This window comes from Eumetopias jubatus, unplaced genomic scaffold, assembly GCF_037043125.1.
Source record: "Eumetopias jubatus isolate StellerSeaLion01/CBP00866 unplaced genomic scaffold, mEumJub1_p1.0 scaffold_16, whole genome shotgun sequence".
Lineage (NCBI taxonomy): Eukaryota > Metazoa > Chordata > Mammalia > Carnivora > Otariidae > Eumetopias > Eumetopias jubatus.
The window spans coordinates 93,393,146-93,411,754 of NW_028274822.1; the positions used below are offsets into that span (position 1 = coordinate 93,393,146).

Below are 18,609 nucleotides of genomic sequence, written 5' to 3' on the forward strand. Positions count from 1 at the left end.
TTCACGGGAGTGACAGGTGGTGGCAAGGACAGGCCCAGCTTACTGCTAGGGCCATGGGGGTTCCTATGTGTGCACACCAGGTGCTGGCATGAGCAGGTGTGTGTGCTCGTCCCTGGCATGAGCAGGTGTGTGTGCATTAGGCCCTGGCATGTGCAGGTGTGTGTGCTGGTCCCTGGCATGAGCAGGTGTGTGTGCATTAGGCCCTGGCATGTGCAGGTGTGTGTGCTGGTCCCTGGCATGAGCAGGTGGGTGTGCATTAGGCCCTGGCAGAGCAGGTGTATGTGCTAGTCCCTGGCATGAGCAGGTGTGTGTGCATTAGGCCCTGGCATGTGCAGGGGTGTGTGCTGGTCCCTGGCATGAGCAGGTGTGTGTGCATTAGGCCCTGGCATGTGCAGGTGTGTGTGCTGGTCCCTAGCATGAGCAGGTGTGTGTGCTGGGGTCCCTGGCAGCAGATGTGTGTACATTAGGCCCTGGCATGAGCAGGTGTGTGTGTATGAGGCCCTGGCATGAGCAGGTGTGTGTGTATGAGGCCCTGGCATGTGCAGGTGTGTGTGCTGGTCCCTGGCATGAGCAGGTTGTGTGCATTAGGCCCTGGCATGAGCAGGTGTGTGTGCTGGTCCCTGGCATGAGCAGGTGTGTGTGCATTAGGCCCTGGCATGAGCAGGTGTGTGTGCTGGTCCCTGGCATGAGCAGGTGTGTGTGCCTTAGGCCCTGGCATGAGCAGGTGTGTGTGCATTAGGCCCTGGCATGTGCAGGTGTGTGTGCTGGTCCCTAGCATGAGCAGATGTGTGTGCTGGTCTCTGGCATGAGCAGGTGTGTGTGCATTAGGCCCTGGCATGAGCAGGTGTGTGTGCATGAGGCCCTGGCATGAGCAGGTGTGTGTGCTAGTCCCTGGCATGAGCAGGTATGTGTGCATTAGGCCCTGGCATGTGCAGGTGTGTATGCTGGTCGCTGGCATGAGCAGGTGTGTGTGCTGGTCCCTGGCATGAGCAGGTGTGTGTGCATTAAGCCCTGGCATGAGCAGGTGTGTTGCTGGTCCCTGGCATGAGCAGGTGTGTGTGCCTTAGACCCTGGCATGAGCAGGTGTGTGTGCATTAGGCCCTGGCATGTGCAGGTGTGTGTGCTGGTCCCTAGCATAAGCAGGTGTGTGTGCTGGTCTCTGCCATGAGCAGGTGTGTGTGCATGAGGCCCTGGCATGAGCAGGTGTGTGTGCTAGTCCCTGGCATGAGCAGGTATGTGTGCATTAGGTCCTGGCATGTGCAGGTGTGTATGCTGGTTGCTGGCATGAGCAGGTGTGTGTGCATTAGGCCCTGGCATTGCAGATGTGTGTGTTGGTCCCTGGCATGAGCAGGTGTGTGTGCATTAGGCCCTGGCATGAGCAGGTGTGTGTGCATTAGGCCCTGGCATGTGCAGGTGTGTGTGCTGGTCCCTGGCATGAGCAGGTTGTGTGCATTAGGCCCTGGCATGAGCAGGTGTGTGTGCATTAGGCCCTGGCATGAGCAGGTGTGTGTACATTAGGCCCTGGCATTGCAGGTGTGTGTGCATTAGGCCCTGGCATGAGCAGGTGCGTTGCTGGTCCCTGGCATGAGCAGGTGTGTGTGCTAGTCCCTGGCATGAGCAGGTGTGTGTGCATTAGGCCCTGACATGAGCAGGTGTGTGTGCTGGTCACTGGTGTGTGCCGGTGGGCGCTGCAGGATACAGGTGGTTGGCCCGGCCCTCCCAGAAACAGAGGTGCCTCTGGCACTGCAGGAGCCAGAACCAACCCAGGTGACCCTCGTCCAGTAGGAGCAGGCAGGGTGCGGGCAGGTGGGTGGCTAGGCCCAGGCCTGGAAAGCACTGTGAGCTCAGCGCCCGGATCTCTTGTGTTCACTGGGCCCCCAGGGCTGTCTGCGGCTGCCAGACTGCCCACTAGTGGCGTCAGGGCTGGGCCAGCTGGACTGGGCAGAGGGGGCTACGACCCTGCCTCTAAATCCGGGCCTTCACCCATGGGACCCTCGGCCACTTGAGCATGCACACTGAGGCTGAGGCCTGTGTGTGTGTGCATGTGTGCACATACGGGCATGTGCCTGCATGTTCCAGTGGGTAGGCCATGTGGCTTCCGCCTGCACCTGCCCTGTGTGCAGCTCGTGGGTGGCTCTGTGGGAGCAGAGTGTGTGCCGGGGCCCCTGTGTCTCCATGTGGCTGTGGTAGGCTGTGCACACCTGCGCCTACCGGTGTCCTGTGTTTCTTTCTGGGCCATCTGCATGTCCATCTGGAAGGGTGTGTATCTGCACGTAAGTGATGGGTGCGGCATGGTGCCTGTGTGTGACCCGCTGCTTCGCACGCGGGGTGCAAGTGTGTCCTGGGGCCTTGCTTGTGTGTGTCTGTAAGTGGGGCCTCAGGCTCGGCAGGGCTCATGTCTGTCCCCAGTAGCGCCCCTGCACAGGCGACCCGGGAAGTTGCCATCTGACCTGCTTTATAGACCGTACTTAAAGGGGTTTGACTCTTTGAGGTTTATCCCCAGCAAATCCCCAATTATTGCTCATCCTGGACAGCTTGTCCCAAAAGCTTGGTGCAGCCTCCCCAGCACGCATCACATGTTCCTTAGTGCCATGAAATCAGTTGGAAAGTCATTTTCTCCAACTGCTGGGAACTGGGGATGTGATGACCCATCTCCCCCCGAAGCAGGGCTTGGGGGTTCCTTCATTAAAGGGAAATGAGGATCTGGCTGCCTGCTGGGGCCGGGAGGCCAGCTGGGTGTGGTGCACGGAGTGTTCTGGAAGGGGCTGTGCTCACAGAGGCTCTGGGCTGTGGACAGGAGCAGAAGCAGAACAGCAGCGATGCCATTGGCCAGCACCTGCAGTGAGCCCGGGAGGCCTCAGGCCCTCCATGTGGACATTGTCACCCTGGCAATGACCCCCAACCTCTAGGTGAGGACACTGAGGCTCAGGGGTCAGAGAACGCACCGCAGGTGCCCACTGAGGGGCCTAGCTGAGACCAGGAGCAGGCAGGCCAGTCTGCAGGTCCCCTCCCTTCCTCGGACCGCCCTCCTCCCTTCCCCAAGTGTTTGCTGACCCGAATGGCCAGTGTCCCTGCCCCACCAGCCTCGCCGTGGGGAAGATAGTGAATAAAACCAATGAGAACCGCTCCTAGTTGGAGGCGGTGAGGGCCATGGCGACCAGGTGGTAGGGAGGGGCAAGGCCAGGCTGCAGGGAGGCACAGTGTACGGGGTGTGGCGGGGGTGCCTGCCACAGGGCCATGGAGGGAGGCTGCTGTGGCCAGCAGGGTACCCCTGCCTGTCCCCCGCACCACAGTGCCTGGGCAGCAGGGCCCTGTGCTGACACACCCCGGCATCTAGGGAAACCCACAGCCTGGGTAACGGTTATGGAAGGTTCCTTCACTCCTGTGCCTGGGCCTCCGTTCCCCTGATGTGGGCGTCCCTGTGTGGTCCCTGCATATGGGCTGGTTGGGCCTCCTCACAGCACGGGGGCCGTACCCAGGGTCCCGAGGGCAAGAGCCAGGAGGAAGCATTGGTGGTGTGGCTCCCACATCCTCTCGTCACCAGACCCACCTGGACTTACAGGGCAGGGCTGAGGCCCCTTTTCTCTGCAGGAGGGTGCCCACACTTTGTGAGATGGGCAAAGGCTGCTGTGGGGTACACCCCACCACACGGAGCCCCTTACCCGTGGGACGAGGGGCACAGCAGGCTCGTACACCTGAGCACACATGCAGCCGGGGGGCCTTGGGCCACCCCTTCCTACTGGGGATGGTAGCTCCTGGCTCTGCACCTGCTTTCCCACTCCTGGCAGGAGGGTGCAGCCTGCCTTCTCCCTGAGGTAACGGGATGGGTACGTGCAGACCACTTGGCAGGTTTGGCCCTTGAGCCAGGGACCTCTATGGTTAAAGATGGGGGGTGCAATATGAGATGGGGGTGCACTCGGGTCCCACTGAGGTGTTAGATGGCAGGAGGGTGGGTGGGCACATGCAGTGAAACCCTGGCCAGCCGTACTTCCCCTGGGGGGGGCGGGGAGGTGCCTGGGGTGCCCCTCGCTGTCCTGAGACCTGTTGGCTCCCCAGGAATGGCCCTGCACTCACGGTCCCCAGCCGCCCCCCTGAACAGCACAGGCCTCCACTGACCCAGTCAGCGCTGGCAGACCCCGGAGCAGGCTCTGTCTTTACGAGGCAGGTTTATGACATCCATTACCCTGCTCCTTGGGCCACTTCTGAGCGGCCATAATTTGTACAAAAGCAATAAAAGCCAGTCAGCCTCCCCCTGCAGTCGGGGAGCTGCACTCTCCTTACGACCTCTGAGCACGGAGGCAGTCCTTAAGCCAGCTGCAGGGGAAGTGCCACCGCTCAGAGGGCGGTGGGGTGTGTCCTGAGCACAGTGTCCTGACCTGTGCCCCAGCCTGGCCTGGCTCTTGTCAGAAGATCCCCCGTCCACCCGCCCCTGCACCCACCCTTCACTCAGCCCACCTCCTAGGGCCCTGGGGTGCAGCCGTGGCCCACATCTGTCTAGCTGGTAGGACACAGAAGTCCTTCCCTGGGGTTGGTAAGGAGCCCTGGGTCCCTGTCCCCCAGCACTTCGGCTGTGGCTGGGCTCAGGGGTGTCAGCCCACGCCACCTCCTCGGGCTGGTTGTAGGGTTGTACACACGGCCCTCGGGTACATCCAAGAGTGTATCTGCAGGGAAGCCAACCCCGATGTGGAGACAGACAAGGGTGTGGCCTAGCAGAGCTGGGCTGGCCCTTTAATGCTCACTCGGTAGATGTGGCACCGGGAGGGGTGTGGCCTGAGGGGCCCCTGCTCCTGAGCTTCCTTCCTGTGGGCCCTGCTGCAGGCCCGACTCTCAGCAGCTAGGTTGCAGGTTCTTCCAGAAACGGGGCAGGGCAGTGAATTGCTGTGCACCCCCAGGTAGAGCAGGACAGAGCAGAGAATGGAAAGATAAACAGGTGACCTGACCTACCCCGTGCTTTAGCTGGTGGCAAGTGCTGAGGAGAAAGATACACCAGGCAGAGGGGGTGCTGGTGTAGGCGGGTGTCGAGGGGGAGGGGTGCCGGTGTTCAGGAGGGGGTGCTGGTATTGAGGGGGGTAGAGGGGAGGGGTTCCAGTGTGGAGGGGTAGAGGGGAGGCCTGCCGGTGTGGAGGGGTGGAGGGGAGGCGTGCCGGTGTGGAGGGGTGGAGGGGAGGCGTGCCGGTGTGGAGGGGTGGAGGGGAGGCGTGCCGGTGTGGAGGGGTGGAGGGGAGGCGTGCCGGTGTGGAGGGGTGGAGGGGTGGAGGGGTGGAGGGGAGGCGTGCCGGTGTGGAGGGGTGGAGGGGAGGCGTGCTGCTCTCCAGGGGAGGGTGCCCCGTCTCGGGTTGATGCTCTGGACCAGCAGGCTCTGCTGGCGCGTGTCTGCAGGTCCCCGGGCAGTCCCGGGGGCACTTTCCCGAACCTCGTCTTCCGGGCTGTTCTCTGCAGGGAGCCTGGTCTTTGTCCCCCTTGCTCTGCTGGTCCCAGACGGAGGTCAGCCTGGCCAGGGCGGGGTGGGCCCCAGGCGCACCAGGGTCACGTGCCCTTCCCCTCCCAGGGTGCGGATCAGAGAAACGCTCCCCCCGACCCCGTGGTCCTGCCAGGCGCTGGAGGTGGGGAGCGGCTGTGGCCCTGGATGGCGGCCCCACTGGCCTCTTGCTGCACCCTGCTGGTGTGCCGCCCCCTCCCCACCCTCGGAGCAGTGCTGCATGTGTGCTGGAGCGGCAGGCATCCCGGAGCCCCACAGGTCACAGCTCAGGGGCAGCACAGACCGGGACAGCCGCCGGCCCCTCCCAGCCCTGGGACCCAGGGCCTTGGGCAGGGAAGGGTCTGCACCTGGCCCAGCGGGGTGGCCGGGACCACACTCTGCTGCACAGGACAGGTGTCAGAGCTACCTGCAGAGGTCAGTGGCTCCCGGGTGCGGGATCGGGGGCAGGGGTGGGGAGCCAGATGCCACCTGCCCCCGTCGCCCCGCTCACAGTCCTCCCTTTGGGGGAGACAGCTGGGCAAGGTCGGGCAGGGGTCTCAGGTGTAGGGGAGGAGTGTGAGGCTGCCGTGGGGCTGGGGGCCTCAGTTTTCTCCGCAAGACGGCTGGAGCACAGAGAGAGGGAAGGAGCATCCCACGTGTTTGCTGTTCCTACACCGCCCGTGTCCCGGTCCCCCCCAGAGTGCACAGCACTGTGGAGCGCCACGTGTCTGTGACAATGCCGTGACCCGCCGCAGGAGGGCCCCATCCACTGGGGGTGCAAGCAGAGCACATCTTGGGGTCCCTGCCCTAGCGGGTGGACGGTGGGAGATAACAGACCCTTCAGCGGCAGGTGCTTTCAGAGCGTTGGCTGCCAGGATGGGGGTTGCTGGGAGTGAGTGTGCCCTGTGGCCAGAGAGGAGCTGACAGGGGACGTCAGGCCAAGGGCAGATTTCAGGTCAGGACTGAGTGGAGGGAGGAAGGGGCCACATGGAGGGTGAGGGGCCCAGCCAGCTCCCAGGGCTGAAAGGGAGGTGGGCCGCAGGAGGGCCCCATCCACTGGGGGTGCAAGCAGAGCACATCTTGGGGTCCCTGCCCTAGCGGGTGGACGGTGGGAGATAACAGACCCTTCAGCGGCAGGTGCTTTCAGAGCGTTGGCTGCCAGGATGGGGGTTGCTGGGAGTGAGTGTGCCCTGTGGCCAGAGAGGAGCTGACAGGGGACGTCAGGCCAAGGGCAGATTTCAGGTCAGGACTGAGTGGAGGGAGGAAGGGGCCACATGGAGGGTGAGGGGCCCAGCCAGCTCCCAGGGCTGAAAGGGAGGTGGGCTTCAGGAAAGGCTTGTCCCAGCAGCCCAAACACATCCAGCCCATTGGCACTTCTCTGGGCAGGTCACTCCATGGGAGTCTTGGGGCGCTGTCAACAAGAGGGGGCCTGGGTTCTGGGAGGCATCTGGTATGTCGGTGCACCCTCCTCCAGCTGGAGTTCCATGCCTCGGGGGTCACTCAGGTGTGTTCCATTTCTTGTGCTGCCCTCTGAGCAAGGCTTGGATTTAGGGGCAGGAGAGCCTATGTTCATGAGAAACCAGTTCGTCTCCGTGGCATCCACCCATCTTTAAAATCTCCCTCCCCCCATTATTTTGTTTCAGACTGGCCACAGGCCCATAAAAGAGAATTCAGCCCACTGCTGGCACGGAGCACGTGGCAGGAGAACACCCCCAACCGGGCAGGCGTGGGGTCAGGCGCGTGGGTGGGCCACGGATTTGGGCCCGCCTCGGTCACTTTGCAGGGACTGCCAGGAGAAGCCACCCAGATGCCCCCTTGCGCCCCGTCCCTGAAGCCTCCAGCGCACAGGGTCCCTCCCGTCACCCACTCCACAGGGAAGAGCGCTGAGGGCTGCCTCCTCATTGTCTTGTGTCCTGTCACTGCTTTGTGGACTCAGCTCTAGGGAACTGTGTCTCCGTGGCATCCCCTGGGATCCCTTGGGGACATTTGGCTGGGGCGGCATGAGGCTGAGCCTCGGACAGCATGGTCACCCCGCAGTATCCTCTTGACTGGGCCCGCACAGAGCGTGGACTCCAGGAGGGGCTCTGGGGGCCACCATAGCCCCCTCATCTTGCTGGGTCCTCCCCTGGAGCCCCCAGACGGAGCCAGCCTGCAGCCCTGCCCGCCCTCACCCCCGCGCTGCCCCCACAGCCCTCCCTCCCCGCCTGGCCTGAGGCGTGGGCAGCCCCTGCCATCCCTTTAGCGGGAGGGCACCGGGCTTCCCGCGTTTGCCAGCCCCTGGCCGTCCTTTCCCCGTTCCGAAGGCAGGCCTCCAGCTGAGGTCCCCGGCAGGCTCTGCCTTCTTGCCTGGACCCTGTGTTGCTCCACCCGTGCCCAGGGCATGTAGTTCTGAGCCAAGGACTCCCGTCCCGCCAGGTGACCAGGCCACAGCCCTGTCCCCAGAGGCTGAACACAGCCTCTCTGGACAAGCCCCAAGGAGCCCTGACGGCAGTGGCCCACGTGCTGGAGGGAGGGCAGGCCGGGTGCCAGTCGGAAGCTGAAATTCAATTATGTGGAACACGCAGGGCTGCTGGGGCACAGAAGGTTAGGAATTACTGTTAACACTGTTCTGGTTAAGACTTTTTGTGTTGATAAATAATTCATAAGGCAGTTAGCGCTTTGAGTCTGACAACATGAGAATATATTAATACAGTCGACTCCGCGAAAGGTCAGCCGCGTGCGGCAGGGCTGTGGGCCATCTTTTATTCATTCTCTGACATGGGCTCGTTAATTATTCTGGCCCAGCAAGGGCTGGTGGGAGAGCCGCTACTGAGAAAAAGGGAGCGTGGGCTTGATGTCTGACCTGCCGTCCATGCACCAAGGGCCCAGTGCGGCCCCTGAGGCGGGAGCGGAGGGCCCCCGCCTGCCCCCTTGAGGCTCGGGTGGGGCTGGGATGGCTCAGAAGGAGCCATCGGGGCCTCCGAGCTCAGGAGCGTCATGTAGTGGCCATTTGCGGTCTCCGAGTATTTACTGAGCACCTACTGCAGGTGAGGGGTAGCTCCCGGCGCTGAGGTCAGAGGATTGAAGAAAACCCAGAAATCCCCACTCTCGTGGGGGCCATGGAAGGAAGGGCAGGTGGAAAATAGGAGGGATGGATAAATGTGTGGCCTGTCAGAGCAAAAGTGCACAGAGTGGGTGGAGCAGGGAGGGGAGAGAACGTGGAGGGGCCATCGGGCTAGGGTCCAGGGGTGCCACTGAGCGCCCCTGGGGGGTTGGCGTTCATACCGGCCCAGGAACAGGACCACGTGTGTGGGGGCAGGAGCCTGTGTGTGCGTCTGCGTGAGGGTGCGGGCGTGTGCATCGTGCAGGTAGGGGGAGGCCTGCTGTGTGGCCAGGAGCTGCTGGTGGGAATAGAGGGTCACAGCAGGGTGTGTGGGGGTGCAGGGGCAGCCTGTCGGGGCCCCTGTTGGGGCTCGGACTCCCAAGAAGGACAGGGCTGCCCCAGCTGTGGTCCACGCACAGCCAGCAGCCAGGGGGCCAGTCCTCCATCTGTCCAGGCGGGGTGTCCTCCACGCCTGCTGTTGCCGTGGGCGGCCGTGGGGTGTCCGAGTTCCCTGATAGGCCAATTCGGACAAGTTATCCCACAAAGCAGTGCCCAGTTCTCCTTGGTATCTTAGGTAACCGCAGCCAGAGAATATTAAAAGTCACCTGTGTTTTTCACGGTGGTGCTGTGGGATGGCCCTCACTGTGAAACCCAGAATTCCCTTGGAAGTGCCGCCCCCGTGAGACCCCGCATCGGGAGCAGGATAGGGCAGTTCAGACATCAGTGGTCAGAGCCCGAGTCAACCCTCCATCCGTCTGTCCGTCCACGCGTTCACTCCCTGCCATCTTCGTCTGCGCACCGTGTGCACCAGGCCACGTCATTCATGCATCCTTCCCTCCATCTATGCATTCTGTCCGGGGGCAGCAAGGCAGGTCACATGGGCCAGGCAGTGGAAGGATCAGAGTTCTGTTCCAGTCGTCTTGAGATTTGGAGAGTTAGAGGGGTGGCTTCTTTCCAGCTGGCTTCCCCTCTGACCAGTCAGTTACTGGGTCTGCCCAACACTCTGTGCCCCAGACTCTGCCCTCTGATGTGGCATCATGCCACTGGTCACTCATAAGCTGCAATGTTCGCAGCCCCAGCGCAGACTTGGGGCTCAGGGCCACCAGGCCCCACGCTTTGGCACCATGGACTTCCCTCAGAGACTGCTCTCAAAATGCAGGAGGTGGCCTGGCAGCAGGACGCAGGTACCCTAACCCACTCATCTCTCAGGGCCCCAAAAAGCCCACTGCCCAGCTGCAGGACCATCCTTGTCTCTGTAAGGTGGCCTCTACAAGGCTCTCTCAGGGCTCCAAACCACTGCCCACGCAGAGGTCTCCAGGTGGGCGGCCACCCTGAGCTCCCCATTTTACCCAAGATGCAGACACTCGGGGTGGGAACATGAGGGGCCATGGGGCTGGGCAGGCGAGTGGTACGGCCTCTCTGGGCTGCTCTGGGGGAAGCACGCTGGTGAGGGCAGGTACTGGCCCCATCTGCCCTTGCTGCCCCCGCCCCGTGACAGGTAATGTGGCTCTGCCTCCCCCCGAAATGCGCCTGCTCGGCTCCAGCTGTGCATCTCTAAGTGGGTCTCACTCACCATCAGTCCGTGGAGGCCGTCCGCACTTGGGCTATTAGGCTGCAGTAACTTAATTGCTCGTTAATTGGGTAATTAGTGCTTTGTTTTGCTTTAAAGCCTAAGCACTCATAAAAAGCGAATTAGCTGAGTAAACAAGAATAGGGTTTTCAGGGTCCCCATCCAGCTACCGTGCGTAATTAATCAGGCTCGCTGTGACTTTCTGGGCCAGTGTGGCCTGGGGCCACACCTTTGCAGGGTGATCCTGGAGCCCCAGCCCTGTCCCAGCTGCCCTGAGGGAGTCCCTGGCATGGGGCCCTGATCAGAAGGGCCAGATTGAGACTGCGGGTGCCAGAGCCCACACACCCATTCACCTAGGTGGGCTCCCAACTACCGTGCCTCAGTTTCCCCATCCATAAGCAGATGGGTCTGTGGTGGGGCCTGAGTTGTACAGAAGCGGCCCCAGTGAGCCAATGCACCATCAGCCCCACCCCCCACAGGGTCCCAGGCCTCCTGCCAGTGGGATGTGTGGCTCCCCTCTCCCGCCTGCCCTGTAGTGCCAGGGTTGTTGCTGGGCACACCCGAACCCCAGGTTCTAGGGCTTGGCTCCTGCCTGTGCACCATGTTGCTGCCAGCAAATCCCTTTAACTTCTGGGTCTCTACTTTTTTTTTTTTTAATGTATTCATTTTGAGAGAGAGAGCACAAGCAGAGGGAGAAGCAGACTCCCCACTGAGCAGGGAACCTAATGTGGGGCTCGATCCCAGGACCCTGGGATCATGACCTGAGCTGAAGGCAGACGCTTCACCGACTGAGCTGCCCAGGCGCCCCAGGCCTCTACTTTCTTGTCTGTGAAGTAGGCTAATACCCTGGTGAGCGCTGGCAGGCACGGCTCCCCTCTGTGCGGTGCACCCCGCCCTTGCAGCCGTGGCCCAGCGCTTCAGACACAGTCACCCAGCTGATCCCATGGCCGCCCCAGGCACAGACCAGACCGCAGCCCCCACCCTGCTCCTGGCACCCCTGCCCATGAGGTCCCGCATCACTGCCCAACATCTGTGGCGCTCACGTACGTGGCTGGGGTGTGCCAACAAGGATGAAAAATGGCCTTTTCACCCCGACTCCAGACCATAGGTGATGGGAGGTGGCTCCCAGCCTGGGCCTCCTACAGTCTGTTCACAGCTCCTTCTTTAGCTGAATTGCTTAATGGGGCAGGTGTTGTACATCCCAGTGGAGCGTTTGCAGCAGGATAGAAGGTGAGCACCTTGTGCCCTTCTCTCTGGAGGCAGACGGATACCCATGTCGGCAGGCAAGGCAGCCACTCTGTTCCCCAAAGTTCTTCCAAGGCAGCACCAATGAGCAGAATGTTTACTAAGCTGGAGCTGATGGGACCCACAAGGGGCCACGGGAAGCACAGACGTGTCCTTTGAGCATGGCCAGTGCTCCTCGGCCACATGCTTAAGGACAAGTGGCCCTGTGTTAGGTCACCTGGGTGCACACATGCCATGTGCACATTGGGACACTTGGCAGGACACCCTGGGGTAGAGTACCCATTGGGCAGGATGCCCAGGTGCTCACATGAGACAGGCCTCAGAGCACACCTTGACATGTCTCAGAACATGCACATACACGACAGGCCAGCTGGGTTTGCATGCACAGGCACGAGTCATGAGAACAAGCCCAATGAAGACAGCCCACATCAAGGATTTGTGCCTCCTGAAATTCCCTGGGTGTCCCCAAGGCAGCCCAGAGTGTGGACTCAGCACTGACTCTAGCTGCTCAGACCTTTCTGCCCCCACGCTCAAGTGGGTTGCATAGAATGTTCCATGGCCTTCCACCCACACATGGACCCTGCTGATTTTTTTTGGTTTGCAGCTGCTCGGGCCTTTGCAGGCAGCAGTGCCCTTCAAGAGTGAGTCTCAAGCTGGTGAGAAGTCAGGTCCTCCTTGGTCCCTGGGCAGTTCTGTAAGCAGGACCTCTGTAGGTAGCATCCCAGACCGTGTGCTGCAGCAAGAGCAGAAACCTGGCCCAAGGCCAGAGCACCAGGCCATGTACCACCCCTCAACCCTCTCTGACCCCTGGATCGAGCGGTCACCTGAGTGGGAAGCTGGGGGGAGGCAGAAGCAGAGCTAGGGGTGGCTTTCAGTATCTTTCTCCACGGCAGGGCCGAGGGCAGTCTCTAAGCCCTCTCTGTCTCCATGGCATGAGGGGGCCCCCACAGTGAGCAGGAGGGACCCTGTCCCTGCTCCCTGCCTCTCTCCCCACTCTCCATGGGCACCTCCGAGCCAGGCCCAGGCCCAGGTGCTAGAGCATCTGATGGGAGAAGTGGACTCAGTGTCAAGGTCTCCCTGCCCAAGAATTTTTCATGCCTTTGTTAGAGAAATGGGAGACAGGCAACCTCCACTAAACTCCACTGTGAAGCAGTAATTAACGTTCACACTGAGAGAAGAAAAAGGTCCATTTCTGTTGCTGCTCAGTGACTGTGTTGATTTGTGTCTCCCAATTCTGGAGGGTGACAAGCTGCCCCCACCCAAGCAAGTGGCTGCCCAGGTTTCTGGAAGAGGCCCAGGGATGGAGGCCAAGTTCCCCAGACCTCCTGTGCAGGTGCTCCTGGGGGAGCAGGGCACTGTCAGTGAGAGGTGTCTGTGTCTAGACCCTGTGGGGGTCTAGATGCCTCCAAGAGTTGTTCAGGTGATCTAAGGGAAGAGGCTGAGATGTAATGATGGTGAAGATGATGATGGTGGTGATGGTGGTCATGATGGTGATGATAGTAGTGATGATGATGGTGATGATTATGGTGATGTGATGATGATGGTGATGTGATGGTGAGGATGGTGATGATGATGGTGATGATGATGATGATGGTGATGGTGATGATGATGATGGTGGTGATGGTGGTCATGATGGTGATGATAGTAGTGATGATGATGGTGATGATTATGGTGATGTGATGATGATGGTGATGATGATGGTGAGGATGGTGATGATGATGGTGATGATGATGATGATGGTGATGGTGATGATGATGATGATGGTGGTGATGGTGATGATGGTGATGATGGTGGTGATGATGATGATGGTGATGGTGGTGATGGTGGTGATGATGGTGATGATGGTGATGGTGATGATGGTGAGGATGATGGTGATGGTGATGATGATGGTGGTGGTGATGGTGGTGAGGATGATGATGGTGATGATGAGGATTGTGGTGAGGATGATGGTGATGATGATGGTGGTGGTGAGGATGGTGAGGATGGTGCTGGTGATCATGGTGATCATGGTGATGGTGAGGATGGCGGTGATGGTGATGATGGTGATGGTGAGGATGGTGATGATGGTGATGGTGAGGATGGTGGTGATGGTGAGGATGGTGATGATGGTGATGGTGAGGATGGTGGTGATGGTGAGGATGGTGATGGTGGCAGCGATGGTGATGGAGTGATCACCATGATATATATTATGCTGAGTACATACCCAGCACTGTCCTAGTGCTTTGCATATATTATTCACTCATTGAAGCTGCACAACAACCCTGTAGACAAGTTGTTGTCTGTGTTTTACAGAAGCGTAAACTGAGGCATGGAGTGGTCAAGGGGCTTGCCCAGGACTGCCTGATGTGGGTAGCAGCACAGCATCCTGGTGGACGTCTGCTCCAGTTGGCCACGTTTTAGCCTCCCCACCATAGCTAGCACATCCCCTCGGGGCCTAGAGCCTGTCCTCTGCCCCATGGGCTCCCTGCTTGGAGCACCCCCACACACCAGGGTTACACCCACCAGGGCCACCCAGCCCAGCTCGACTCCATGAAGGTCACCTCGCTCAAGCAACTCCTGCAAGACAGACGTGGCTCTTTTTCCCTCCTTGCCCTGATTAATTGCCTCATTCAGTTCCGACTCTATTGCAGTTAAACATTAATTCAGTAGGACTTAATAACGTGAATTCATTTACGACGTGGCCTGTGCTGGCTGACAAGGATGTGCTGTTTGGTTAATTATAGGATCCATGCACGCTCACTGGAAAGCACTCTCACCCCTCCTTGAGTGTCGGGTCATTAAGCTCTCGCTGTGACACCAAAAGCTGTGGGGAGAGGTGTGAAACAGCCCAGCCTGGGGGGTTCCAGGCGCCCAAGCTGCAGTCCTGCCGCGTGCACACACAAGGCCCAACCCTCCTGGCGGTTTGATGGGACTGTGGTTTCCAAGGCAAGGGCTCAGTGCTGCTAATCGAGCAGGAAGAGGCCCGGCTGGGGGCCTCTGGCAGCTCCAGCAGCAGCCTAGTCAGAAGGGCTCTTGGCCCCCATGGGCCACAACCCCCCGGCCCCCAGCCCTTCTCTGCCAGCACTGAGCCCCCGGCGTGCCAGAGTGCAGTCCCAGCTCCGCAGGATGATGACACTGCCTGTGTTCCGGTGTGTCCCAGCCCCTCACCTCTCCAGTCGCGTCTTGCACACTCCCCTCCTTGCCTCGGGGTGCACCTCCTCCTGCATTTTAGCCACTCTGCCCTCTCCCTGGCCCCCAGAGCTGCTCGTGAAGGACTGACCTGGCTTCTTGTCACTGTGCAGCCGGGGCACTGGGCCCATGCATCCCTTCTGCCATCTGTGCAGGGACACAACCCTGGAGGTCTCTGTCCAGGCCCTGCAGGGGGTCTGCAGGGCTTTGGGGGTGGGACGCTTTTAGCCTCAGAAGAACCCCCCCACACATGCCCATCCCCCAGGGTCACTCCCAGCTGCAGTGGGTGGCTGGTAAAGCACGGGGCCCATCTGGACAACCCTGTGAACTTTGCCATCAAGTGCACCCCATCCCTCCCCCTGGGGCGCCAAGGGCAGAGCACCCCCTCCCTGCGCTGACCAACTGGAGGACACCACACAGACAGCAAGGTGCACAGCTGACGGGGGCCTGTCACCCTCACATGTGGCCCAGGAGATTTATTTTCAGCGGCAGAATTCATTTGACACGACATGTTGTAATTGTGGTTCCTAGGAAGGGATTATTTTTCTTTATATTCTTTTAGGGGAAAATTGCCGTGGTTTCTAGAAAAGCAGTCTTTTCTTTTTAAAGCTCTGCCTACTGAAGATGGAAAACAAAGATTTGTTTGCACGATTACCAACCTTTCTCTAACCAGCTGAGCAAGCACGTCAAGTGGCTTATACCCAGGCTGCAGGGGCACGCGAGGCGACCCTCCCTGTAGGCAGTGCCTGTGGCCACAGGCCTGGGCTGACCCCCTCGTCTGTCCAAGGGATCCAAGCCCCCCTCTGCCCCTTCAGTAGAGCTGGGGCTGCTGAGGCTGGGCTTCCATGTCCCTGCCCAGAGGGCATCCTTGATCCTACCCTGGGCCCCCATCAGTGCCCACCGCCCAGGAGTGCGAGCTCCTCACCTGTCACCTGGACCCCCGCCTGGAGAGTCGCATGTGGGAGAAGGCCTGAGGGGGTCACAGGGTAGCAGCTGTCCCAAGACGGGGTGACGCTGCCCCTAGCGTAGCCTGGGGTGAGGAGGCAGGCTTCATGGCTCGCTCTGGGCCCCGGTGCCTGTCCTGGGGCGGATGCACCTGCCTGGCTGAGCATGCTTCTTTGCCTCACCTCTGCCTGGCCCGCCCCCAGAGCCCTTCACCGAGCGCCTCGCTGGCACTCCAAACTCCAGATCCCTCCCAGGCCCCCCAAGGCCCTCTCACCCGCGAGGCCCCTCCCACAACCCCTGCCCTGCCACGGGGTGCGATGGGGCGCTGACTCTCCTCTCTCTCCCCTGCAGTGTGACAGCGAGAGTGAAGGGGACGACAAGGTAAGCCCCCCACACCTCCTCCCGAGACCCCCACCTACGGGGCTGCAGGACAGGTGGCCTCCCCACATGTCCAGGCCCCGTCTCCGCCAGGGCTCCCTGGGATGGGGGGCACTGTGGGCAGAGCGGGGCCATACTCTCGGTAAGCCCCCCACTTTCCAGGCTGGGGCCGTGAACATCACCAGAGAACCGACTTCCGCTAATAGCAGCAATGTGTTAGCTCCTCCTAATTACCCTCCTTTTCAGCAGTTCCCGTTAACTCAGGATTTATGCACTTGGAGGGTTCAGCTCAGGAAAAACCGCAGCACAGGCCTCCTTGGGGCCCTTGGTCCTGGTCATCTGCTGGCCCCTGTGTGTCCTGTGGGGAGCAGGGAAGAGGCCGCCCCGAGCTCACAGCCCAGCAGCTGACTGTGGGGCACCTACTGTGTGCTGAGCTTCGTGGAGGCGAACTGCAGCAGGGGCGAAGACCCTGAGAAGCGGCAGAGTGAGACGGCCAGGCCCAGGCCTGGCACTCACTCTCTGCTTGTCCTGAGGCCCCGGGGGAGGCAGGAACTGTGACCCCCCCGACATATCCAGGGACCCCAAAAGAGGAGCCTACCCGAGCTCACACAGCTGGCCCCCAGAGTCCTCTGGGATATGGGACCCGCGTAGCTGGAAAGGGTGGTAGCTGGTGGTGAGGCTGCAGGCGATGAGCATGCCGAGGGGAGGTGCCGAGTGTCCAGGCCAGAGGACAGCATGTTCCCCCATGCTCGTCTGGAGGCGGGTCCGCTGCACACTGGCTTCTAGGCCAGTTTTGTGAAACGGAGCGAAGTGCCATCGGGAGGTCTGTGCATGCATGACCGTGCTTCTTGCTCACCTGCTGTGTCCTGGCCTGCGTTGGGCAGGTGTTGTCCAAGGTGTGGACAGGCGGACGGCCCCTCTCGGCAGACGTATATGAGCAAGCATGGAAAGACAGGGTTGCGGAGGATGCCCGGAGTCCGGGTGATCAGCCTCGGAGCCTGGGGGGGGGGGGGGGCAGGAAGGGCCGGGAGTCATCCGTGGTGGGGAGAGCAGTGGTGTGGATGGGTGAGGAGCCCCCGGTGTGCAAGGCGAGCTGGCCCAGAAGTCCTGCCTGGGGTCTTTAGCGGGGTCTGGACCATTTGGGGAAGGTGGCTGGAGGGCGGGCAGCTGGGAATGAACTGCTGTCTGGGTCCTGGGGCAGAGCAGCTCAGCCCCCCCACCCAGGCACCTGTGCAGAGTGGTCGTTCCTCAGTCTCTCTAATGAATTAGATGAAGGGCCTCAGGAAGGTGCTGAGCTGACACCTCGCCTCCGGCACCTCCTTTATCTGACACCACCTTGCAGGAAGCGCTCTCTGAAGACAGGGTGCTCTGAGTGGGGTTCAGAGGAGGGGTTTCTGAGGCCTGAGACCGCTGGCTGCCCCATCCAGGGCCCCTGGCCTATCTTCCACAGAAGAAACCAGGCTGCTACCCGCAAGCGGGTTCCTTCCGGGTGTCAGAGTCCTGACTCAGCCGCCAGGTCGCGCCGCACCCAGAACCTGCTCCCCCCTTCTCTCGGGCAGCCAAAGGGTTGACCCCAGCCCTCCAGGGGCCTCTGGGGCCCAGCGCAGCCTGGCCCCTTGCTCATTGCTGGCCCTGGTCTTTTTGTCCCTCTACCTCTGAGGCCACCCCTGCTATCAGAGTGGGGACTCTGGGTGGTAGAGACGGGGGCACGGAAAGGGCAGGCAGCAGGGTGCAGCTCTGACTGTGCCCCAGGAACGAGAGGTCACTTCTGGCACGGCCATTGATGCCCTGGACCAGGTGGCAGGCCACCACCAGGGGCTAGCAGGGGCTGTAGCCATGGCCTCCTCTGCACTCACGCTGAGCGGGGAGCCCACAGGCCAGTCCTGAGCAACGCTTGGGGCCCCGCCCAGCCCAGCCGAGGGACAAGGGGGAGCAGGTGCAGTTGGGAGGGTGTGAGCAGCAGAGCTCAGTCTGGATGGGTGCAGGGCAGGGTCTCGAACTCATGATTCTGGTTTTTTTCTGGCAATTCCTTGTGCAGCCCAAGGGAAGAGCCCCTGCCCTGGAGACTTAGGAGGGCCAGAGTCTGAGTCGCAGAGCCCCCTGACTGGAGGGACTGGCTAGGGTCTCTGTTGGGGCTCACTCCTCTGCTGTGCCAGGTGCAGCCACTTGGCCCAGCCCCCCCCTTCAGGCTGCCACTGGGGCTTGTGACTGTGGATCCTGGGAAGGAAGGCTGTGGCCAGAGTCAGCCTTCCCCCACACCTGTGTGCTGGGCCCCGGCCGTGGCCACAGTGAGTGGCCTACACGGGTGATGGGGTGGCCCAGCTCCATCGCAGGGCAGGTGGGAGGCCAGGCCCCCCCAATCCCCAGCTTCAATGAGGCCAGGGTCAGAGGAGAAAGCAGAATCGCCTCCATGCCCCAGTGTCCCCACCTGTTCCATGGGAGATGGAGACACGTCTTCTGAGCCACAGTGAGCTCTGAGTCAGTTAATACGGAGTGAGTAAGCCACAGGCGGCTCCTGTTTGTGGGTGGATAGAGCCGGATGGTGCTCCAGAAAGCCCCTGGGCTGGAGAGCCAGGAAAGGGCATAGGCTTCCTCCCTGGTCACCCAGGTTTGCCCTCCCAGGAGTACCTGGGTCTTCTGCAACACTGGGGTGTATCTCTGGGCAGCTTGGGATGGAGGCCAGAGGCCAGGCTGAGACCCCATGCAACTGACCATGGGTCAGCATGGGCTGGCCAGGTTGGCACTCGGCCTGAGCCCCAAAGC

The 18,609-nt window shown here is 61.0% G+C and overlaps 1 protein-coding gene across 9 annotated transcripts in view; it reads left to right on the plus strand.

The window, feature by feature from the left end:
* Positions 1-18,609, plus strand: part of FBRSL1 (fibrosin like 1) — an 80,771-nt gene that overhangs the window by 33,296 nt on the left and 28,866 nt on the right. For 8 of the 9 annotated variants that reach the window (XM_088019350.1, XM_088019343.1, XM_088019344.1 and 5 more), the window contains one exon: positions 15,820-15,849. In XM_088019350.1, coding sequence (XP_087875476.1) covers positions 15,820-15,849 — 30 coding nt within the window. Of the gene's footprint in view, positions 1-2,002; positions 2,274-15,819; positions 15,850-18,609 lie in introns of those variants that run through there. The other variant, XM_088019351.1, reaches the window with a different exon arrangement.